The following is a 25050-nucleotide window of genomic DNA, read 5'->3' as shown; positions in this document are numbered from 1 at the left end:
TCAACCGAAGTCCCGCTGAGGATGTCATCCAGCCTGGTGACGAAACGTTTGGAAGCTACACAGGAAGCCCGGAGAACAAACCACGATCAGCAATGCAAACATATTTTGAAAGGTAGATTCAGGTAATCCTTGATTTACTGTACAACCATTCATTTAGTAATTTAAAATGACAATAGTGCTGAAAAAGTGACTTCTGACTGCTTTTCACACTTATAACCATTGCAGCATTCCCAGGGTCATCTGATCAAAATTCAGATATTTGGTCAAAGACATTTGCCGTGTCCTGGGCTCATGTGATCCTATTTTGTGACCTTTTACCAAGCAAAGTTAATGGAAAACCAGTTTCGCCGTCAGGGTTCCAAGTAACACCAACAAAGGAAGACTCCGAAGCTTGAGTTTTCTCAAAGTTCCATTTTATTAAAGATGTCATATTGGCACATCTGGGAAAACCCGAATCTGAAAGCTTCCAGGTTTTCCCCACCCAAATGAAAGTTCAACTCCTTGCCCAGCACCTACATGAACATCACATGGTCCAATCAGGCACCAACCAAAACTGGAGATGCCTCCCAGTCACCTCATCGCAGCTGCAGGGCAAGGTGGCCTTGACTCTCTGAGAAAAGAATGTTGTTATGGCTACATATCACCCACACTCCATATAATCCCCCCCTCGCATTTTCCCACAGCAGAAAATGTGGCGGGCCTGAAGTCCAAAAGGTAAAAGATGGCTTCCCAGCCTGACAGCCTCTTTGCAACCCCATTACCAAAGCTTAACAAATGTGGCAAGAAAAGTCATGAAATGGGACAAAACTCATTTAACAGCTTGTTTAGCAGCAGATGTTTTAGGCTCAATTTGTGGTCATAAGACTACCTGTACAATAACTTTACACTGCATTGGGTTAAATGGATTTAGATACAGTATGTGGCAGCTTCGGTCTCTTTTCTAACAATGTATTTCTGTCACAATCTTTGTCACAGGTAGCTTATCTGACTAACAGTGGCACTGAAGCCAATGACCTGGCAATGTTAATAGCAAGAATTTTCACCCGCAACACTGACGTCATTTGTTTGAGGTAATTGTGTGCATTGTGCTTTGTTCCCTTCACGGGCTTCTGTGTTCTCTCTAGGAATTCGCTGATCTCCCATAAATGGCTTGTAGATATTCATGCCAAAGACTTTCTATCCCACAACCTTCTTCTGATCAAAACCTTTTCCTGAGCTGCTATAAATCCCTTTTTAATGTAATTAATATTAAATGTTATTTGATTCTGCATTATTTTCCTACTAGCTGGCCTTTCTTATACTAGACAGATCATTGGTTAATAATTTATTCATTTAGTGTAAGGCAATGGTACATTAGCCAGGAGGCTACAGTGTTTATATAGTGTGTATGTATCTATCTCTCTCTCTCTTTCTCCCTCCCTCCCTCTCTCTCTCTCTCTCTCTCTCTCTCTCTCTCTCTCATCTATATCTATATCTATATCTATATCTATATCTATATCTATATCTATCTATCTATCTATCTATCTATCTATCTATCTATCTATCTATCTATCTATCTATATCTGTCTCTGTCTGTCTATATCTCTATCTATCTATCTATCTATCTATCTATCTATCTATCTATCTATCTATCTATCTATCTATCTATCTATCTATCTATATCTGTCTCTCTGTCTGTCTATATCTCTATCTATCTATCTATCTATGTCTGTCTGTCTGTCTGTCTGTCTATATCTATATCTATATCTATATCTATATCTGTCTCTGTCTCTGTCTCTGTCTCTATCTCTATCTCTATCTATCTTTATCTATCTATCTATCTATCTATCTATCTATCTATCTATCTATCTATCTATATCTATATCTATCTGTCTATTTCTATCTCTGTCTATATCTATCTATCTATCTATCTATCTATCTATCTATCTATCTATCTATCTATCTATCTATCTATCTATCTATCTAGAGCCAAGGTGGCGCAGTGGTTAAAAGCAGCACTGCAGGCTACTGCTAGATCAGCAGGTCAGCGGTTCAAATCTCACCGGCTCAGGGTTGACTCAGCCTTCCATCCTTCCGAGGTGGGTAAAATGAGGACCCAGATTGTTGGGGGCAATATGCTGACTCTCTGTAAACCGCTTAGAGAGGCCTGAAAGGCCTATGAAGCGGTATATAAGTCTACTGCTATTGCTATTGCTATTGCTATTGCTATCTATCTATCTATCTATGATAGTCTGTTTGGTTCACCCACCCGCACTATCCAGAAGTGCACCACAGGAGATAAACTAGTTCCACACTCAAAATGGCAACAGCGGACTTCAGTGTCATCTGGGGCTTTTCCCTTCCACTGATGTGATGTGAACTGATGTGATTCAGGCATTTCATTGGGCAGGTCCAGCACCAATTGGATTCATATTTCTGCATGAAATGCCTTCTTTTTCCCACCGAAGTGGTAACTATTTATCTACTTGCATGTAACATGCTTTTGAACTGCTACATTGGTGGGAGCTGAGGCAAGCGGCGGGAGCTCACCTAGTTACATGGTGCTAGAACTCGAACCGCCAGAGCACAGATCTTCTCCAGTGTCTTTAAGCCATGGAATCACCACGCCTCTCAATAATTCAAAATATGTAGTCTAATAATGAAAGCGAATAATAAGGAAATATATGAAATAGCCTTATCTGTTCGAATATTCATATTTTCCTAAGACCGATGTTGAAATAAAGGCATGCAACTGTACCTGACCTGCTCCAAAATATATGAGATCAATAACTCTGGTACAATTTTAGCAATACCACCAGTAACCCTTATAACCTATCAACATTCTCATGAAAAATCAGAGAAAATCTAGTGCACTACTAGCATCTGTCATTTTATATCAGCTTTGGAAAGCTGGGGCCAACCTAGATGGGTACCTTGACAGCTGTGAATGCTGAATTGGCAATTCCTGCTCTAGACCACTCATGTTTAAAAAGAATTGATTATGATCTGGTCCTCCATCAAAGATATCAAAGCCACTATATAGGTGTACTGTCTAAACTGAGAAAGTGTCTGTAATGCACAGAACAAATCCTGTGAAGTTTCATTGAATCAACTGGTCCTCAAACTGGATACTCAAAATGAATTAGGAAAATTTTCATGAACTAAACCAGCTATTAGGAACACAAACTTTTACCCCGAAATACTAATCTCCCTTCTTTATATTGCTTTTGAGAGCCCCTTCTAATACACTTCTAGAAGATTCCCTAGCCTTCCTAAAGCACATTTGATTGATTTGGAGACACATATATTGCACCTGTCCCCTGGCATAAGGAAAAAAATGGATCAGGGATGGGTTCCTGCCAGTTCCAACCTCTTCCATAGAAGAAGTTCCACAAATCTACAGTGCTGTTTAGAACTGGTTCCAGCTCCCTCCCCCTGCCCATCTGCACATCATCAAGATGAAGAGTGACAGGAGGAATTCTGGGAGTTGAAGTCCACAAGTCTTAAAGCTGTCAAGTTTGAACATCCCTGGGTTTTTTTTTCTAAAGGGTTAGGGGTGCAAGGGTCTTGTATCTTGACAGCTTTAAGACTTGCACATTTCAATGCCAGAATTTCTGAGCCAACATTTTGGTTGCTAAACAAGAACGTTGTTAAGTGAGTTTCACCACATTTTACAAGTTGGCCATGCCCACCCAGTCACATGACCGCCAAGCCACTCCCACCCGGTCACATGGCCGGCAAGCCACTCCCACAAAGCAGGCCACACCTACAGAAGAAGTTCTAAAAAATTTTGAAACCCACCACTGCATTGGATACATGGTCCATGGTGGCGCAGTGGTTAGAGTGCAGTACTGCAAGATACTTCGGCTGACTGCCGGCTGACTGCAATTTGGCAGTTCAAATCTCACCAGGCTCAAGGTTGACTCAGCCTTCCATCCTTCTGAGGTAGGTAAGATGAGGACCCAGATTGTTGAGGGCAATGCTGCTCTATAAACCACTTAGAGAGGGCTGTAAAGCACTGTAAAGCAGCATATAAGTCTAAGTGCTATTGCTATTGCTATACAGTCTCAAGAAGAGGGGTGCTAATGTTTTAATAATGAAGAGCCGCCAGGAATGTGCAACTTGACAAAAAAACATCTCAAAGGTGCTTTTTCAAGAGCCAACTGGACTTTCTTGGTTTTTCTTTGAAAAGTCTATAGCTAAACAGCTGTGTCTTGTTCCCTGGGACTTCCAGAGCAACCAGATGAAATGGCCACAGCCATGGATGACTCAGAGGATGGTTAGAACTTTTCAACCACTAGGGATGATGGATCAGAATCTCCAGAGGCAGCCCATCTGGATGCAGGATGCTCATATTCCACATCTAACTCAGATGTGGTATTCAGTAGGTTCTGACCAGTTCTGGAGAACCGGTAGTGGAAATTTTGAGTAGTTCAGAGAACCGGTAAATACCACCTCTGACTGGTCCTGGCCACATCTATTCTCTGCCTCCCGAGTCCCAGCTGACCGGGAGGAAATGGGGATTTTGCAATAACCTTCCCCTAGACTGGGGAGGGAATGCAGATTTTACAGTATCCTTCTCCTGCTACCCCCACCATGCCACGCCCACTGAACCAGCAGTAATTTTTTTTTGAATCCCATTACTGATCTAATTGCTCATTGCCAACTCTTTGCTGATTGAGAGCGATCTTCTGATCTAGGAAATAGAAAAGCACCATTGCTATCCAAATGCAAACACACGAGACACTGAACAGTAACTGAATGTTGTTGATTGATTTCTTGGGTGGGGTCACACAAATAGTGCTGCCTCGTGTTCTTCTGTCTTCTTAATGATCTTCAAACAGCTTGCCTGGTCTAGGCACTCCTTTGGGATGAACAGTAGTAGGAGGCCGTGCAGGTGCCACAGCAAAGCATCTCCCGTTGGTTATGTTGGGTGGGACATTGGAAGATGTCAACGGGACTTGCCTTTCCAAGCACCATTTGTTGCATTGCTCACTTTCCATAAGATCCCCAGCATCTGTCAATTCTTTCGTGGAGGATCAACTAATCGCCTCTTGAAAAAGCACCTTTGGGACAACCATGACCTGAATGATTGAGAATCTCCATAGACCAGTGACGTGCAGTGAGTTTATGGCTGGTGAGGCACTAACTCAGTGGTGGGTTTCAAATTTTTTTAGACTTGTGGACTTCAACTCCCAGAATTCCACAGCCAGGCATGCTCAGTTCCGATTTAAAGAGACAGCATTTGTTTTTCTCCTTTGCGAAATAAGGTTCCTTCTTTCTTTTTCTTCTCCCTTCCCCTCCTTCCTCCCTTTCTCCCTCCCTCCCCCCTCTCTCAAACACACACACACACACACAAGTTGGATTGGACTATCTCTCCTACCCCCTTCCCTCTCTCACTCACTCTCTCTCAAACAAAGACACAAACACATACAAAGTTGGATTGGAGGGAGAGCACCAGCGAGGAGACTACAGGAGGAGGCAGGAAGCCAGTCATAGAGCCATACTGATGGAGCACACATACTTTCCCCCAGCCGCGGAAGGATCCAGCCCAGCTTCACTGATTACAGGTTTGAAAAGGCAACGTGGCTTTGCCTGCAATCAAACTACACTTGGGGAGGGAGAGCACAAGCGAGCCAGGGTCCTTCCCTCCAGCCTTTGCCCAAAGCCGCGCACCAGGAGGATGAAGTTTGAATTCCTCCCCCTCCCTCCGACCCACATGTACCTTTTCCAGCTGTTTCAGAGAGGATTTCAACTCTGCTCTTGCCTCGGGTCCTCTGAAGAAGCCCCGCCCAAACGAGCGCCCTCTCCTATGAGTCAGGAGAACGGGGTGCCTCACTTACATCAGGAATTTTTAGGCTTTTAACCCTTCATAAAAATACTCATAAAACGCCTAAAGTCAGACTAGATGAGGCACACTGTTCTCCTGCCTCATAGTAGAGGGCGCTTTTAAAGAGGCTTTTTTAAACAGTTAAGCAGTCATCCACAGTGAAGGCAGCAACTAGCTCAGCCTGACCTCAGCTTTTTACATTTTTTTTTCCTTTTCATGATGGGAGTGGTGAGGCTGTGCCTCCCCTGACTGCACGTCACTGCCATAGACATTGACAAAAGGATATTCCACTGAACAAGAGTTCTTCGGGTTTCAGAAATGTGTCGTTTTTCTTTACTCTGCAGTTAACACAATTTCTGTGATTCTAAATATATAAAAAGATTAGCAGACAAAACAATCACCCTAAGGTTGAAAATATGATGGCTTCCTTTCTGCAGAGGCGGCTACCATGGAGGTAGTACCTACGTCATGGGCATCACAGCCATTGGAAGGTACAAGCATAGCGTTGCCAACGGAGCCAATTGCCACTCGGTCAGTATCTTACTTTGTTTTTTTTGGGGGGGGGACGTGTTTTTGGAACATGTTGGACATATTCCTGACTGGTGTTGATATTGCTGGTACAGATAATTCTCGGTTTACGACCACCACTAAGCCCAAGATTTCAGTTGCTAAGCAAGACCGTTGTTAAGTGAGTTCTGCCCTATTTTACAATTTTTCTTGCCACAGCTGAATCAGTGCAGATGTTAAGTTAGTAACACAGACGCTAAGTGGATTTGGCTTCCCCGTTGACTTCATTCATCGGAAGGTTGCAAAAGGTGATCTCGTGACCTGGGGGTCACTGCACCCATCATGAATATGAGCCAGTTGAATTTTGATCATGTGACCTTGGGGATGTTGCAATGGTTCTAAGTGTGAAAAACAGTCATAAGTCACTTTTTTTTCACTGCCGTTGTGACTTTAAATGGTCAATAAACAAACTGTTCTACGTTAAGGACTATCTGTATTGGATCTTATCTGCATTGGGATTACTTCTTCCTCATTAAGAATGAAAAGAGAGTCTAGTTTTCAAGAAGTTGTGCAGATTGATGCTAAACGCAAGCGTCGTCTTGTCCCCTGGTGGCCTATTCCTATTGCCACTTTGAGCAACATACCTCTGTTTGAAATGAATTGTGCCAAATGTTTTGTTGATTCATGAGCCACATCAAAATTTGCACCTTTGAAGAAGGGCTATAAGAAAGTGCTTTCATAGAATTCTCTCACTGACCTGGATGAAATACTGGGGTCTTCATCAACCTCAGTTTCCTTACTTATATTCTTTCTTGAGATACTACAGGCTGTCCTACTTTTTTGCTCATCCCGTCAGTCAGTCTTCTCTTGTGATCCCAAGTTGTTTTGTCTAAAGCTCTGATAGTGAACCTATGGCACGCGTGCCACAAGTGGCACGCAGAACAATCTCTCCAGGCATGTGAGCCATCGCTCGTTGCTCGTCCAGGTTCCAGCACACCGGCCAGCTGGTATTCATGCACACAGAAGCACCAGAAACCGGAAAAGCAGCTGCCCAATGTACATGCACATGTCTGGCTCTGGATTCCGGCGCATGCATGCACACTGGCCACCTGGTTTTCTGGTTTTTGGCATGCACGTACGCACAAAGACCAGGTGGCCAGTGTGCACGCACGCACCAGAAACTGGAAGCTCATCTTCCCATTGTGCCAGTGGTGGGTTGCAAGCTGTACGCCCTGGTATGAGTATACCGGAGCCTGCCCGGAGTACCAGATACCATTCCGGTACGGTGCTCTGGAAGGCCCACCCGCCCACCCGTGCTCCTTACCTGTCTTTAAACTCTTTGGCGCTTACGCTCACGCACACATACACAGCACGTACTGGAGCATCGGGGGAGGCTCGCGGAGGCATCGCTGGATGGTGAGATGAATGCTTGTGCTGGGCGTGTGTGCGCACATGGTGCGCACGTTCATGTGGAGGATGCCGGGCCCCATTGTAGCCATACTGGTTGCAACGGGATCTAGAATCTACCACGGCCGTGTGCGCTCCCGTTTCAGCACTTGGTGCCAAAAAGGTTTGCTAACACTGGTCTAAAGGCCCAACCCTAATGAGGATGAACCACAATAGCTACCATTGTCAACTGCTTCATTTCATGGTCCATCAACATGATTAGATGTCCTGTGTAAACTATCCACATTTTAAGATTCTGTGCATCACGGTTGGTTGCTATTTTTCAGGAAGTACGTCAGAAGCAAAATATGAGTAGTCCCAGAAGAAAAAAGTGGATATAGGCAGGATTATAGGTGGGCAAATTCAATTAAAAAAAAAAACTTTTGAGACTTTTAAAAAGTATTTGAAAATTCTTATCATGGCAGTTGTGTCTCCAATGTGGTGCCTGGGAGCTATATAATGTTATTAGCATCCACCAAACTCTCTACTCTAATTTTGCACTCTAGATTCCATAAATGAAAAAAGAAAAATAATCTAGCATATTGCAAAGGTAAGAATCAAGTGGAAGCATTATTATATTTCCAACTATCCTGCTGAGCTCTGTAGCATCCATAAAAATGAAATGATAGGTAGTAAAATCCCTTATTTTGTTTGTCTTCTGATAGATTTATGGATGTTTTGCATTTGGCTGCACCCACAAGGGCTGAAGTTGGCCAAATAGGCCTCTTTGATTTTCATGCGGAGAAAACTTGGTTTATAAACAAGGGATAAATGGTGATATCTCCAGTGTAAGGGTTCATCTTCATCTCTCTTTGCTATTTTAGTTCTGTCTTTTCTCTGTGAATTTACTTCTTAAGAATCTAGCACACTCAAGGATGCCGTGGTGGAGTAATGAACATCGTTGGATCTGTTGTTTCTTTAGACAATGTTGCCTGATGTTTTCCGTGGTCCCTGGGGAGGAAGCCACTGTCGTGATTCTCCGGTGCAAACAATTCGAAAGTGTTCCTGTTCCTCAGGTTAGAAAGAAAAATCCTCTTGATTTTCTCAGTTCCACATTTATGGCTCTTTGCACAGAGGTGGTATTTAGCAGGTTCTGACCAGTTCTGGAGAACCGGTAGCGGAAATTTTGAGTAGTTCAGAGAACTGGTAAATACCACCTCTGGCTGGCCCCGCCCCATCTATTCTCTGCCTCCGGAGTCCCAGCTGATCAGGAGGGAATGCGGATTTTGCAGTATCCTTCCCCGCCACGCCCACCAAGCCACGCCACGCCCACCAAGCCATGTCCACAGAACCAGTAGTAAAAATTTTTGAATCCCACCATTGTCTTTGAAGGATCTCATGATGGTGTGAGCATGATTTAAAACATTTTTTTTTGCCTGAAACAACATTTAATTTAGTTTCTGGCAAAAAATGCCCACTGCAGACAGTGGATTTCCTTAACCACAATGTTCACTTAGCAGCCACCTCATTACAACCAACACAATAAAGGTTGTAAAATTGGGTACGGTCGCATGCTGATCCACTTGACAATCAACACAACTTACAACTCTAATTCCAGACCCATTTACAGTCATGACTTGAGGACTAACTATAAGTGTCAGGATGTATTTCATTAGCTCTCCATCATAGAATCCCTCCCTAATGTTGAGGTGGTGCTATCTACCCATCCTTATTCAGCAGAAATTCACTAGGATGAAATTTATTTTCCCCATGATCGGTCCAGAGGTGGTATTCAGCAGGTTCTGACCAGTTCTGGAGAACCAGTAGCAGAAAGTAATTCGGAGAACCGATAAATACCATCTCTGACTGGCCCCGCCCCCATCTATTCTCTGCCTCCTGAGTCCCAGCTGATTGGGAGGAAATTGGGATTTTGCAGTAATCTTCCCCTGCCACGTCCACCAAGCCACGCCCACCAAGCCATGCCACACCCACCAAACCATGCCTACCAAACCATGTCCACAGAACCGGTAGTAAAGAAATTTGAATCCCACCACTGGATCGGTCCCTCTCCTGCTTCTCCTGCCTCAGTTCTCAATCCTTACCTAGATAGCAATAGCACATAGACTTATATACCACTTTACAGTGCTTTACAGCCCTCTCTAAGCAGTTTGCAGAGCCAGCCTATTGCCCCCAACAATCTGGGTCCTCATTTTTACCAATTTCGGAAGGATGGATGGCTGAGTCAACCTTGAGCCGGTCAGGATTGAACTGCCAAACTGCAGCCACCCAGCAATCAGCAGAAGTAGCCTGCAGTACTGCATTCTAACCGCTGTGCCACCATGCAGTGGTGAAGGCAACATCATTTGATTTGACCAAAAAAGGATGTAGCAAAGTTAACTTCATGCTACAGTGAGCCAATTGGGGAAATGCCTTTTGGCATTTTAGATGATAAACAGGGCCATGATGTTTCTTTCATAAATAACAGCCTTAAAATAATAAACATGTTGCTCCCCCAATGCAGGATCCTGCCACGCTAAAGACCAGTACATTGCGCAATTCAAGGACACACTCCAAACTTGTGTTCCAAACAAAGTCGCTGCATTTATTGCCGAGCCAATTCAAGTAAGTGGGTTTTTTTTTTAATTGGCTGCAAAGACCTAAAACTTTTCAGTGCTCTTTCCGACACAGATTAGTTCATACTATGCTTGATTCTTAATGGGCGCAACGGCTCAGTGGTTATAGATGTTGAGCTTGTCATCTGGAATGCTGACAGCCCTGGTTCGCGACCCAAGTTCTCCTATCCAGATAATCTACCAATAAAGGAGAATATCTGTAGCTCTAGGTTGAAATGAGGGGTCTTTGGGTGCTCTCTCAGCATGCTTATTTTCTTGCAGACCAGTGGTGGGATTCAAAAATTTTTATTACCTGTTCTGTGGGCATGGTTTGGTGGGCGTGGCATGACTTGGTAGGGTGTGGCTTGGTGGGTGTGGCAGGGGAAGGATACTGTAAAATCACCATTCCCTCCCCACTCCAGGGAAAGTTTTACTGCAAAATCCTCATTTCCTCCCAATCAGCTGGGACTCGGGAGGCAGTGAATAGATGGGGGCGGGGCCAGCCAGAGGTGGTATTTACCAGTTCTCCAAACTAGTCAAAATTTCCGCTACCTGTTCTCCAGAACTGGTCAGAACCTGCTGAATACCACCTCTTTTGCAGACATCTCATTACCCAAACTAGGTAACATCATCAGGAGGACTAGCACTGATGATGTTACTTAGTCTGGGTAATGAAACATCTGCAAAAAACCAAGCAAACTCAGAGAGCACCAAGCACCAATCCAGGGGTGGGATTCAAAAATTTTAGCAATTGGTTCTCTGCCTGGTTGCTGGGTGGGTGTGGCCATGGTGGGTGTGACCTACTCGGCCTCCTGAACCACGGCGGGTGGAGAGTTTCTCCCTCCCCAGGCTGCAGAGGCTTTTTTGCCCTCCCAGAGCCTCTGCGCGGGCCCTGCATTTACCTGGCATCCAAAACGGACTGTGTAGAGACTCCTGAGAGGGTTGGGGCGGCGGCGGGGGGTGGGGGGAGTCAGTCCTTGCAAGTACTGGATGCTAATTTTACATCTGGCTTGCCGAACCAATCTGAACTGGCTGAATCCCTGGACCCTTCAGATAAACTGTTTCTCCTGGGTTGAGATATCCTGCTTCTAATGGACTCTTTTTGTTCAGGCCCATAGTGCCATCCTGTAATCTTACATGATGAATATAATATGTAGTATGGCTGAGTCATACGGTGAAAGTTGGAGGTTTCATACCTCCTTTTCTACCGCTGCCACCACCTATTTTCCATGGGTGTCACTTCACCAGGTATTCTAATTCCAGCATGTGAAAGAGGTAGTACTCATCGGATCTCCTTACTCCCCGTAGCCAAGAAAAGATAAAACAGATAATGGGATAAAAGGAAAATAAATTCAACAGTGCCATCTCCTGGTCATGTGCAGGAAGTGCATCACTAGGACTGCAGCACTTACCCAAGGTGTAAATGGTGATCAGATGATCCAGGAGAGTAGAGAAATTGTAATATTGCATCCAATTCAATCCATCATGATACAAAAAAGACAATCAGAACTTGGAAAGTGGTGCAGAGAAGAGCAAAAGGATGATAACTGGCCAGGAGGCTAAATTGTATGATAACCACTTGAGGGAGCTAGGTATGTCTAGCCTACCGAAGAGAAGGATTAGAGGGGACATGATAGCTGACTTCCAGTACTTGAGGGGCTGTTGAGAGTGGATTGACTTATTGTTTAGAGTGGGTGCCAGCAACCCGTGGCTCCAGAGCTGCATGTGGCTCTTAGACCCCTCTCCTGCAGCTCCCTGCCAACCCAGTCGCGCAATTGAGAGAAAGAGAAGGAGGAGAGGGAGATGAGAGAGAAATGAGAGAGAGCTGGAGGGAGACAATGAGAGAGAGGGAAAAGAGAGGGAAACAAATGAGGAAGAGAAGGGGGAGAGAAAGAAGAAAAAGAAAGAAAGAAGGAAGAAAGAAAGAAAGAAAGAAAGAAAGAAAGAAAGAAAGAAAGAAAGAAAGAAAGAAAGAAAGAAAAGCAAGGGAGAGGGAGAGGAAAACAGAAATGGGAGGGGAGGGGAGAGAGAGAGCGAGAGAGAGAGAGACCCATTTCCCACACAAAACACTGGGGCCCACAAAATCTGGGTAGGCGTGGTGGTGGGTGTCATGTGACAGGGTGGGAGTGATGTTGAGTTGGCCACGCCCATCCAGGTTTTGTGGCTCTTGGTGTTTTCTTTTGTGTGGGAAATGGGTCCAAATGGCTCTTTGAGTGTTTAAGGTAGCAGACCCCTGGTTTAGGGCACCCGAGATCAGGACAAGAAATAATGCGTGGGAACTTGTCAAAAAGAGATCTAACGTAGAAGTAAGGATAACATTTCTGACGGACTAATTAATCAATGGAATCAATGCCTTGAGTTACGGGTGCTCCATCGCTGGAGGTTTTCAAAAATAGACTGGATGACCATTTTACTGGGGTGGCATGAGACTCCTGTCTTGAGCAGGGAGTTGGACCAGAAAACCTCCGAAATCCCTTCCAGCCCTAAGAGTCTGTGTGGAAATTTTCTTCCATGAAAGGGAAGATCACCATTTCCTTTGATTCCATCTGTCTGCTTTCTCCAGGGCGTAAATGGAGCTGTTCAGTTTCCCAAAGGGTTCCTAAAGGAGGCTTATCAGTTGGTGCGTGAAAGGGGAGGTCTCTGCATTGCAGACGAGGTGAGTATCCGAATGGGACCCCCGTCTCCAAATTCTATGTGCAGCATTTATACAAGGACAGCTAAGTGAGATACCATTGGCAGAAGGCTTGGATTGGCTGGGTCACTGGGATTGGGACTCTACAAAGTACCATATTTTCCGGAGTATAAGACGCACCTTTTTCCGCCCTAAAAGTGTGGAAATGTTGATGCTTCTTATACACCGAATACAGCCATTTTTGGCCTTCCAAAACCCTGCCCTTGCATCACAAAAATGATCCGTTTTTTGCAAAAACAGAGGCATGTTTGCCTTCTCCCAGCCCCCAGAAACACTCTGCAGGCTTCAGCAGGGCTGGTGGAAGACAAAAAGGCCCCCGTTTTTGTGAAAAATGGCCCATTTTCTGCCCATTTTTCACAAAAATGGGGGCATTTTTGCCTTCCCCCAGCCCTGCTGAAGCCTGCAGAGTGCTCCTGGGGGCCAGGGAGAACAAACTTTTTTTTTCTTACTTACCTCTTTGAAATCTTGGTGTGTTTTATACACCGGTGCGTCTTATAGTCCGAAAAATATGGTATTTGAAGACTTTGCAAAACAAGTTGGCCTGAGCAGTGGTGGGATTCAAATTTTTTTACTACCAGTTCTGTGGGCATGGCTTGGTGGGCATGGTGTGGCTTGGTGGGCGTTGCAGGGAAAGGATACTGCAAAATCCCCATTCCCTCCCCATTCCACTAACCTGCTTTCCAGCTCCGTTCTCCTGTTCAGGGCAACAAAAGAAGATCAGCTGGGAGGCTGGGAAGCAGCGGGGCGGGGCCAGCCTATTTAACTGTTCTCCGAACTACTCAAAATTTCTGCTACTGGTTATCCAGAACCTGTCAGAATTGGCTGAATACCACCTCCGGGCCTGAGGGAACTACCGAAACTACCTAAAGCAAGGCAGTTGGTGTATCTTTTAGAAATGAATGGAAAACAAACACAGAACAAAAATTTAAACTGAATCCTCAACTTGGGAGAAGTGGTTGGTGTCTTCTCAAAGGACGTTACCACACACAAATTTCAGTTTGGAAGTCACTTCTGCGTAAGAACAGCTGATGAAATACTGGCATGCATGTAGCATATCTGACAGTGAAGCCAAAAGTGCTTTTTTCAGAAGGCAACTGGACTTTCTTGGGGGGGTTTCTTTGAAAATGTTTTGTTTCTCATCCAAAAATCTTCTTCAGAAGAAAAAGCTTCTTCAATGAGAAGCGAGACATTTTCAAAGGTAAAAATCCCCAATATGGTCCAGTTGCCTTTGGGGGAATAAAATACACCTTTGGGATAACTGTAACCTCCGTGATGATTGAGAATCTCTATCGAACCTGACAGTAAACATAGTGTCAGATCCCTAAAGTGATACTACCATACAAGTGGGGATTGAGGTGGAACCCCCCCTCCCCCCAAATGTACTTCTTTCCTATTACCTGTGACAACTGCTATTTTATAAACTTTATCCTGGTGCCAGAGCATCTTGAGTTTTTCTCACCTTTTGGGGAATGTATTAGGGGGGAGGGCCATGTGGATTGTTTCATTCTTAAAGCTGAGGAAGATGATCGTGGGAACACTGGCTTATCTAAGTTCTCAGGAAGGCCGTTACAGCAACATCTCCATGTCTGTGAATTGGCTGAATCCACATCGGACTGGCGGGAGGGGTTTCTAATCCCTTATTTCTAACTGTATTGCGTGAGGGAATTCAGAGTCTGCTTTGCTTTTGTTCTGCTATCACTACTGCTCAATAAAAGGTTCCTTTTGAAATACTTCATTTCAAGAGTTACTTTCTTGAGCGGGAAGGAGAGGCAGGACCAGAGGTGGGTTCCTACCAGTTCACACCTATTTGGTAGAACCGGTTTGTCAAATCTACCGAACCGGTTAGAAGAGATTCCACCAGTGGACCTGGAAAGCAGGCCACACCTACAGAAGAGGTTCCGAAATTTTTTGAAACCCACCACTGGTCCTTGGATATGATTATTCTACACTATCATGCTCATATTTATAAAACTCAGGGCCTCTGTGATGGAAGACTACTGCGTTTGTGGTGCAATCAGAACATTGCGTGTGTCGAAGTTGTTTTAACGCAAACCAAAGATGCCTTTTAAAAAACAAGTTTACATCATATTCTTATGCATGCCAGTGCTGTGTGTGACATAATTTAAGGTGGTTCTGACAAGTGTCGTCGGCATCTTCATATCTGGTCACATGGGCGGCAAGCCACTCCCATCTGGTCACATGGGCAACAAGCCACTCCCACAAAGGAGATCACATCCACAGAGTAGGTTCGAACAATTTTTGAAACCCACCACTGGACAGGACCTTACATAAAGCAGACTCTGAATTCCCTCAGGCAATACAGTTAGAAATAAGGCATTAGAAACCCCTCTCTCCACCCTGACCTTACACCTTTCCTATCAGGAAACATTTGCCTTAAAATATAGATGCTACTTATATAGAGACCCTCTATAGCAGCGTGTCCAACGTTGGCCACTTTAAGATCTGTGGACTTCAACTCCCAGAATTCCCCAGCCAGCCGTGCTCTAAAGTTTAAACCTTTTTAAAGCTCCTTTTTTTTTGCTCCCTGAAGGTTCAGACTGGATTTGGTCGAACGGGCAGTCATTTCTGGGGATTTCAAGGACATGATGTCGTTCCAGACATAGTTACCATGGCCAAAGGAATTGGTAACGGCTTTCCCATGGCAGCAGTTGTGACTACAACGGGTGAGAACTGCTTTCACAGTTGGTGGGTTTCAGAGTGAACAACCTTTTCATGCACAGCGTCTTGGGGTTCAGGTGAGGTGCAATCACATCAACATGAAAGAAAGGTCAGGTCATTCTCTCTTGTTTTTCTGGATTGGAGAGGAATTTTGAGGTTTTGTTCCCCAACAATGTTATACGTCCCTTAAGGTTATGTTCCCTGCTCCAAAATGGCAGGATGCCATTCCACAGTTTTCAACAAACATGTTCCCAGAGGTCTGGAGGGCCAGGGGTGGGTTCTGGCAGTCACTACTGCTGGTTTACTTGTGGGCGCAGCATGCACATGCATGCGCAGAGCAATAAAAATTGCTCTACGCATGCGCAGAAGCAAAAAAACCAAGATGGCTGCGCTTACGGCACCACTGGAAGAACCGGTTCGGAGGCGTGGCAGGCCTGGGACGCTGCCGATTCCAGCAACCCAGGCCGCCAAATTACTACCGGTTTGGGCGAACCAGGCCAAACCGGTAGGAACCCACCAATATGGAGGGCTATAAAAAAGAATTTTGGTTGCATGTTATCCTTGACCTTAGCTTTACATTCATTGTTTCCGAACATGCACGAGAGAATAAATTTTGCTGGATGAGTAGAATTTGACCTAATATAGAGAAAAATCACAAGCAAACACTCTGAATGGACTCTGTAGTTGGTCACTGACTCAAATATTTATTCTCTCTGTCTCTCTCTTATTCCTTTCCCCTTTCCTGCCCTTGTCTAACTGGGGCGTATAAAAATGCTGGCACTACAAAGTTCTGTTAATAGGATAAACCGAACTGTGATTCAGGTATGCTTATGAAATAATTGTGTTATTCTTTAAGGGTTACCCTATGACTTTATCATAACAGATGCAATCTCCAGCCAACAGCAGGTGGCCCACAATATAATCACACAGTTTTCTCCCGTTATGCTCCACCTGCCTGTTTCAAATTAAAATAAATGTTTCAAAGATGCTATCGGTTTTTATTCCACTCTCAATCAACAGAAACTAAACCCCAGAGCCCCTATTCTATTAAACTTACGTATTTCTAGGAAGCAGCCAGTCATAAATTTTACAATCATGAGTTTAAAATACAAAGATTAGGCAAAATATAGTTGAATGACTGAGAATCTCCACAGACGTGGTTGAAGGAGGTTATTGTGATCACCATGGAATTCTTAAGTCCCCTTCATTTTTTGCAGCTCCATCAAGTCAGTGGTTTGAAAATGAACTGGTAGAATTGCAGTGATTGTCAAATAATAATGTGATATTGTAGTTTTTTGGGGATACCTTGATGGGATACAATAAATGAATTACTTTTTAATACAATCTGGCTTGCTTCTGGTTTTGCAGTGTAAACAAATCCAGTTCAAATGCATAATTCAGCCTATTAATTCAGGTGAATTGAATAGCAATAGCAATAGCAGTTAGACTTATATACCGCTTCATAGGGCTTTCAGCCCTCTCTAAGCGGTTTACAGAGTCAGCATATTGCCCCCACAGTCTGGGTCCTCATTTTACCCACCTCGGAAGGATGGAAGGCTGAGTCAACCTTGAGCCGGTGAGATTTGAACAGCCGAACTGCAGAACTGCAGTCAGCTGAAGTAGCCTGCAGTGCTGCATTTAACCACTGCGCCACCTCGGCTCGAATGAATGAATGAATGAATGAATGAATGAATGAATGAATGAATGACTTTGCATTAGACTATCAGCCCCTGCCTCTGGTATTTGCATAAACCAAAGAAACCTTTAGATAAAAATCATTTTAACCTACTCTCAGTCTGATCTATTGAATATTGAGAGCACAGGGTCCCAAAAGATCTTCTGAGTCACTATGATAACATTGAGGTTCTAAATACAGTTAGTCTTCAACTTACAGCTATTAACCGAATTACATTCAATTTTACAACCTTTCTTGCCACAGCTGTTAAGCAGATCACTGCAGTTGTTAAATGAATCATACAGTCTTTAAGCAAATCCGGTTTTCCCCTGTTGACTTTGCTTGTTGGAAGCAAGCTGGGAAGATTGCAGCCAATTACATGACCTCAGGACTTTGCAACCATCATACTATTGTCTTGTTCTGACCCGGCTTCCCAAACACGACAAACCTCTCCAGTTGAAGCAATGATTTTTTTATTAGAAGTGCCAGCAGAAGTTTTTTTTTTCTCACAGCAAGCTAACAAGTCTGTCCGGCAGGGAGATGACTAGTAGTCTGCCACATCTATTCATCTTCGTCCCCTGCCTTCTATCCCCAGAGCTAGGGTGGGGCTTCGCTAGCAGCGATGGCTCTTCCTTCCCAAGAATCAGCCCACGGATTTCCACTGCTCTCCTCTCCTCTGCCTTCTGCGCATCCGTGCATCAGACATTGGACCCAGTTGTTCCTCCTCTTCCTCATCAGTCATCTCTATACCTGGGAGCTGTTGACTCTCCATCTGAAGGCTGACGGACGGCCCAGGCTCTGCCTCTGCCTCTGTCTCTCTCTCTCTCTGCCAACTCCATTCCTTCTTCCCCCTCAGAGCTCTCGATTACCTTGATGCAGACCCTGGCTCCCAGGCCTTCTCCTCTTCTGATTCAGCTGGTGGAGGGGCTGGCGGCCGACAGGCCACAACAGGCCTGATCATTAATATGCACCTCAACATTTGCAATACCTGTAAATACATGCCAGTTGCCAAACACCCAAATTTTGATCACATGATTGTGAGAAAGCTGCCGTGTTTGTAAGTCTGAGAATCTTTTGTAAGTCACAAACGGTTGTAAGTCAAGGACTATCTTCATTGTAAATGGAGGACCCTCTTTTTATGTTTCTCCCAGCTGCTGATCTCTTTAATGAATGACCTTATAGCTTCATTTATTAATATTGATATGTTTTGGTTTTAGAAATTGCACACAGTTTGACAGAGAGCCTCCATTTCAATACGTTTGGAGGCAATCCCATGGCTTGTGCAGTTGGATCTGCGGTCCTGGATGTAAGAAAATGTTTTCATTGGCTTTTAGTTATATTATTATTTATGAGCTTGGACAAAATTGCTTCTCCCTCCACCCTTAAATTAAAGGGCTTTTGGTTCCCAAAAGGATGTCTTGCTGTGCCCTAATGCTGGCACATTTAGTCACCTTGGCTAGAGATTCTTTATTCATTTCTACCGTGTTTCCCCGAAAATAAGACAGGGTCTTATTTTCTTTTTACAAACAAACTATGGTTTGGGCTGCCATTTCAAAGGCGCCAAGCCATAGGAGCCGGGCGGCGGCGAATAGGCGCTTACGCAGCTTGGCGATACCCCTAGGTATCTGAACGGCACTGTGCCTGGCTGGAAAAGGGGTTTGCCGGGTGGCTGCTCGTGAGTGTGGTCGCTTCATGGCTGCTGTGCTGCGCTGCTGCGACAGCACAACACAGCCATTCGCCCATGAGGCTATGCCCGGCTCTTTGGAAGCCTGCTTGCAAGAGAGCAGCCGCCCAGCAACCCCCCTCTTCAGCTGGGCACAGAGCCACTCACCACCCTAGCGGTATCCCAAAGGCGCTAAGCAACGCAATCACCTTTGCCTCCCCCCTCGGTTCCCGCAGCTTGGCACCTTTGGGATACCGCTAGGTTGGTTAGTGGCGCTCTGCCTGGCTGGAGGTGGGGGGTTGTCCAGGGGGCTTATTTGCGAGGGAGGGCTTATATTTTTGCCCACCAGAAAAATGTGGCATGGCCTTATTATCAGGACATGTCGTAATTTTGGGGAAACACGGTAGGAAAACAATCTGGAATCCTTTTTATTTTCAAACATAACTTCCTTCTCTATTTAAATGCAGGGAAAGCAAAGGCAGGCTAAAGGTTTCCCTTTATGTTCTGTCCCCACTACACGTGTGCAACTAAACCCACCTATCCTCCAATAAAACAGACTTTATGCGTAGATCTGGATGCTTTATTGAAAGAACAGGATATGGTGAAACTGGGGAAAATAGGGATACATATAATGAGACCCAAATACAAAATAGACAGCATTACGTTACCGCTGAACATAACAATTAATAAATACAAGCAATTTAAATCTCACCAGCGATGCTCTGTGTCTGGGATGTGGGTTTGTCCTTGGAGGACCATGTGCCACAGATTAAGATGGATTCCCTCTTTGTGCTTCTGCCTTCTCCAAATGCTAAAGGAAATGGAGTCTGGCTTCCCAGCATGCACTTGGTTTGGGAGTGCGAGCTGATGGGCAAATGGTTTAAATCAACTTCAAACAACATACTTGGTATTTGTCTTTCCGACCACTAAATGGGGCTAGAGAGCAACAACAGTATATAAAGATCATATTTTAGGGCATATTTGTCCCTCTGGCCACTAGATGGGACTAGAGAGCAACCACGGTATATAAAAGTTATATGCTGGGGCATGACGATTCAGGTAATAAGCACTAAAACTATGGATTCTGTGTAGATAGATTAATGCAGATTATTCATCTATTGCAAATCTCAGTGAAATTAATGGGATGTTGCACATTTGTAGAGAGGCAGTCTGATGTGATGATTAAGGCATCAGTTTAGAAACTGGGAGATGGTGAGTTCTAGTACCACTTCAGGCGTGAAGCCAGCTGGGAGACCTTGGGCCAGTCTCTTTCTCTCAGCCTGGGAAAGAGGCAAAGGCCAACCACTTTTGAAAAACCTTGCCAAGAAAACTGCAGGGATTTGTCCAGTTTCCAAGAATTGAACACAGTGGAACAGGAGAAAAAATATGCTTGTATAATTTCCACTGTACTTCACAGCAAGACAGTTACACATTCTCCATATTGCCATGGACATTTGCAAAATATTGGGGCCAGGACTTTGGGGGGGGGGGTTTGAAGCTCTACCCCCTTTTTTAGTGTGGATCACAAGCATTGCAAATATATTGAAAATATACTGGGGCAGGACTTCGCCTCAGCTACACCCACTATTTTAATGTTGGATCCCCCTCCCCTCCGAAGCCCCTCAATACAGGTAGTCCTCGACTTACGACCACAATTGTCCCCCAAAACTCTGTTGTTAAGTGAGAATTTGTTCAGTGAGTTTTTCCCCATTTTACAACATTTCTTGCCACCGTTGTTAAGTGAATCACTGCGATTGATAAGTTAGAAACCTGGTTGTTAAGTAAATCTGGCTTTGCTTGACTTTGCTTGTCAGAAGGTTGCAAAAACTGATCGCGTGACTTTGGGACCCTGCAACGGTCGTAAGTATGAACCAGTTGCCAGGCGTCTGAATTTTGATCATAGGATCATGGGATTGCTGCAAAGGTTGTAACTGTGAAAAACGGCCATAAGTCACTTTTTTCAGTGCCGTTGTAACTTTGAACGGTCACTAAATGAACTGTTGTAAGTCAAGGACTAGCTGTATTCTATTAGATCGAATGTACTCCCAAATTTTTCCATGTGTTGACACGTAATGAAGTTGATTGACATTCTAATCCTTTTTGACTGGTCATGATCTTATCAAAGTTATTTCCATCTAGTTCTTAGGGCCCCTTGTAGAACTAAATGTGCCAGCAATGCTATTTCCGAATGCTTGACGGTTTCTTTCTATGGTTTTTGGGCGTCCAGGCAATAGCGGAAGATGGCTTGCAGAAAAATTGCCAAGAGGTCGGAACTCACTTGCTCTTAGAGTTTGCAAAGCTGCGGGATAAGTTTGAAAGTGTTGGAGATGTTCGTGGCAAAGGACTTATGATTGGGATAGAGATGGTCAAGAATAAGGTATGGACTGCACTCGGAGGGGAGGAAGGCTATAGTGCCTATAAAGTATTTGCATTGAACTGGAAAGGACAACAAGGGTCATCTAGTCCAACCCATTACAATGTGCAGGAAAACTAATTTGCCACTAATGAAAGATGGTTAATGTTTAAAAAAAAATAACGAAGAGAGAGAAAACCTATAACCTTTGGATTCTAACTGGAACATTCACTGTTCACTATTCACTGTTGTACACATGCTATTGACGGGAAGATTTTCTTTTATATTCTAATGGATTTTAAACACGTAGTTGTTATTTCTACATCTAGTTTCTGGGCCAGGTCAAATAATTTCTATCTTCTCTGTAGCTTCCCTTTACGTACCTCACCATGGCTATCATATCATGTTGCCCTTCAGTTTCTTTGCTCTAGACCAGTGTTTCCAATCTTGACAACTTTAAGCTGACATGAGCCATGGTATCGCAATGGTTAGAGGGCAGTACTGCAGCAATGGTGAAATTCAATTTTTTTTACTACTGGTTCTGTGGGCGTGGCTTGGTGGGCATGGTGTGGCTTGGTGGGGGTGACAGGGGAAGGATACTACAAAATCTCCATTCCCACTCCACTCTGGTGCCAGCCAGAGGTGGTATTTTCCAGTTCTCCAAACTACTCAAAATTTCCGCTACCGGTTCTCCAGAACCTGTCAGAACCTGCTGAATTTCACCCCTGTACTGCAGGCTACTTCTGCTGGCTGTAGTTTGGCAGATTGAATCTCACCAGCTCAAGTTTGATTCAGCCTTCCATCCTTCCGAGGTGGGTAAAATGAGGACCCAGATTGTTGGGGGCAATAGGCTGACTCTGTGAACCACTTAGAGAGGGTTATTAAGCACTATGAAGTGGTATATGTCTAAGTGTTGTTGTTGTTGTTGTTGTTGTTGTGATGATGATGATGATGAAGATGTGTGGACTTCAATTTCCAGATTTCCCAAACAGCATGACTGTCTGCGAATTCTGGGAGTTAACATCCACACATGTTAGAGTTGCCAAGGTTGAGAAACACACCTTGAAACTGAAGATTCCAACTTCTTTCTCTCTATCCTCATAGGAAATGCTCTGAAGGGCTTATATAATTTTTATTGGCCTCTGTGAACTGTCTCTAACAATTACGCCAATGCAATCCTAAATTGCATTAATAGAGGCTACAATCAAGATCAAGTGAGGTACTAATACCACTCTATAAAGCCTTGGTAAGACCACACCTAGAATACTGAATCCAGTTTTGGTCACCACACTATAAAAAGATATTGAGACTCTAGAAAGAGTGCAAAGAAGAGCAAGATGATTAGGGGACTGGAGGCTAAAATGAACAGTTGCAAGTACTCGGCATGGCTAGCCCAGTGAAGAGAAGGACCAGGGGAGACATGATAGCAGTGTTCCAGTATTTGAGGGACTGCCACAGAGAGGAGGGGGTCAAGCTATTTTCCAAGGCACCAGAAGAATAATGGATGGAAACTGATCAAGGAGAGATTCAACCTAAAAATAAGGAGACATTTTCTGACAGTGAGAACAATCAACCAATGGAACAGATTGCCTTCAGAAGTTGGGAGCTTCAACACTGGAGGTTTCAAGAAGATACTGGACTGCCATTGATCGGAAATGGTTGTTGGACTAGAAGACCTACAAGGTCCCTTCCAACTCTGTTAATCTACTAAATCTGTTAATTAACTCTAATAGACTTCTGGAACTCTAACACCAGCCCTGGTGAGACCACACTCCAGGTGTGGTCTCACCAGGGCTGAGTAGACAAGGATCAGTTTCACCATTTATTTTACTCAATGATCAACAAAATTTAAATTCAACAATAACATTAAAACCATCCTGTTTTGCAAGTCTAATGTACATACTATAAAAATAACTCCATCGTAAGGTGCTAGCACAAAACATAATATTAGCACTATTAAGATTATAAATACAATTAGGGTTATTAAGTCCATGAGGAATGCAGTGCTACACATCTATGTAACTGGTATACTATTATATAAAATTACATATAATGCTAAAGTGACTAAACAACCATGATACCAATGCCTACTGCCGAATATAGTCAGTAAAATCTATAGGTGCATCAGAACTGAATATTAATAGTTGTTCTAAAACCACGGTTCAAAAAATAATAATAAGATGAGCAGAGAACTACACATTGAAGCTTGATAGCAATAGCACTTAGACTTACTATATTTCATTTCATAATGCTTGTGCTGTCCCAGCAGTATATAGCTAGTGTAGGAATTAAGAACTGTCTCCTTTAAGAAACTACCTCATGGGAAATGCAGGCAGAGACTGCCTTATGGGAAATATAGTTCCATGACATGTGATCACATCACTGTTCCTGATTGGCCACCAGGGCATCTTGTCCACATGCAAAGTTTATAGCCGGGCAGTTTAATTGCCTTTGTGAACCGGAATAGTAGCATTCTACATCTCCACTCAGCATGGGGATAAAATCATCATCTTTTCACACTACGTGATGGGAGAAATCATGGAAAGTCAGAAGAATCTTAACACTGAACTGTAAGTTTTGTTATTAAGGATGTCTGATAATAAACGTGGTATGAAAAAGATTCCTAAACATGGCAGAACCTCATTGCCCGGGGCAATAAGCAGTTTACAGTCATTTTACCCACCTCGGAAGGATGGAAGGCTGAGTCAATCTTGAGCCTGGTGAGATTCGATCTGCCAAACTGCTGGCAGTCGGTGATCTGCAGAAGTAGCCTGCAGTACTGCACTCTACTGCGCCACTGTGGCTCTCTTTTAGGTATTTTTTTTAGGTATTTATTGGGATTTATATGCCGCCCTTTTCCCTGAGGGGACTCAGGGCGGCTTACAACGACAAGGGAGGGGAGGTGCAAGGTCAAAACAAAACAATATGTGAACAACAGAAAAGTAATAAAAACCCAACTTTCATTCAACAGTCAAACACTCGGGCGGGTAATTAGGAACCTATCCCCAGGCCTGCTGGGAGAGCCAGTTCTTGAGGGCTGCGCGGAAGGTCTGGATAGTGGTGAGGGTGCGGATCTCCATGGGGAGCTCGTTCCATAGGGTCGGAGCAGCAACAGAAAAGGCTCTCCTCCGCGTGGTCGCCAGTCGGTATTGACTGGCAGATGGAATTCGGAGGAGGCCCAGTCTGTGAGATCTAATTGGTCGATTTAGGGAGGTAATCGGCAGAAGGCGGTCTCTCAAGTACCCAGATCCACTACCATGGAGTGCTTTAAAGATGGTCATCAGTATCCTGAAGCGCACCCGGAGACCAACAGGCAGCCAGTGCAGCTCGCGGAGGACAGGTGTAACGTGGGCGAACCGAGGTGCGCCCACTATCACTCGCGCGGCTGCATTTTGGACTAGCTGTAGTCGCCGGATGCACTTCAGGGGCAACCCCATGTAGAGCCCATTGCAGTATTCCAGTCTAGAGATCACAAGGGCTCGAGTGACTGTTGTGAGGGCCCCCCGATCTAGGTAGGGCCGCAACTGGCGGACCAGGCGAACCTGGGCAAATGCCCCCCTGGTCACAGCTGACAGCTGGTGATCAAAAGTCAGCTGTGGATCCAGGAGGACTCCTAAGTTGCGGACCCTATCTGAGGGGGTGTAGAATTTGACCCCCCAGCCTAAGCGTTGGTG

At 44.4% G+C, this 25050-nt stretch overlaps 1 protein-coding gene across 1 annotated transcript in view; it reads left to right on the top strand.

Moving 5' to 3' along the window:
• AGXT2 (alanine--glyoxylate aminotransferase 2) overlaps positions 1-25050 on the top strand; it is a 42825-nt gene that overhangs the window by 9445 nt on the left and 8330 nt on the right. The window contains exons 5-12 of the mRNA XM_087715401.1: positions 976-1070; positions 6247-6340; positions 8685-8778; positions 10224-10324; positions 12878-12970; positions 15558-15690; positions 18578-18666; positions 21251-21400. Coding sequence (XP_087571527.1) covers positions 976-1070; positions 6247-6340; positions 8685-8778; positions 10224-10324; positions 12878-12970; positions 15558-15690; positions 18578-18666; positions 21251-21400 — 849 coding nt within the window. The remainder of the gene's footprint in view (positions 1-975; positions 1071-6246; positions 6341-8684; positions 8779-10223; positions 10325-12877; positions 12971-15557; positions 15691-18577; positions 18667-21250; positions 21401-25050) is intronic.

Source organism: Thamnophis sirtalis, unplaced genomic scaffold, assembly GCF_051295495.1.
Source record: "Thamnophis sirtalis isolate CommonGarterSnake01/CBP01778 unplaced genomic scaffold, rThaSir2_p1.2 scaffold_5, whole genome shotgun sequence".
In the NCBI taxonomy this organism is placed as follows: Eukaryota; Metazoa; Chordata; class Lepidosauria; order Squamata; family Natricidae; genus Thamnophis; species Thamnophis sirtalis.
The sequence above is the reverse complement of the archived record's forward strand: the minus strand, read 5'-3'. Positions and strand labels throughout refer to the sequence as shown.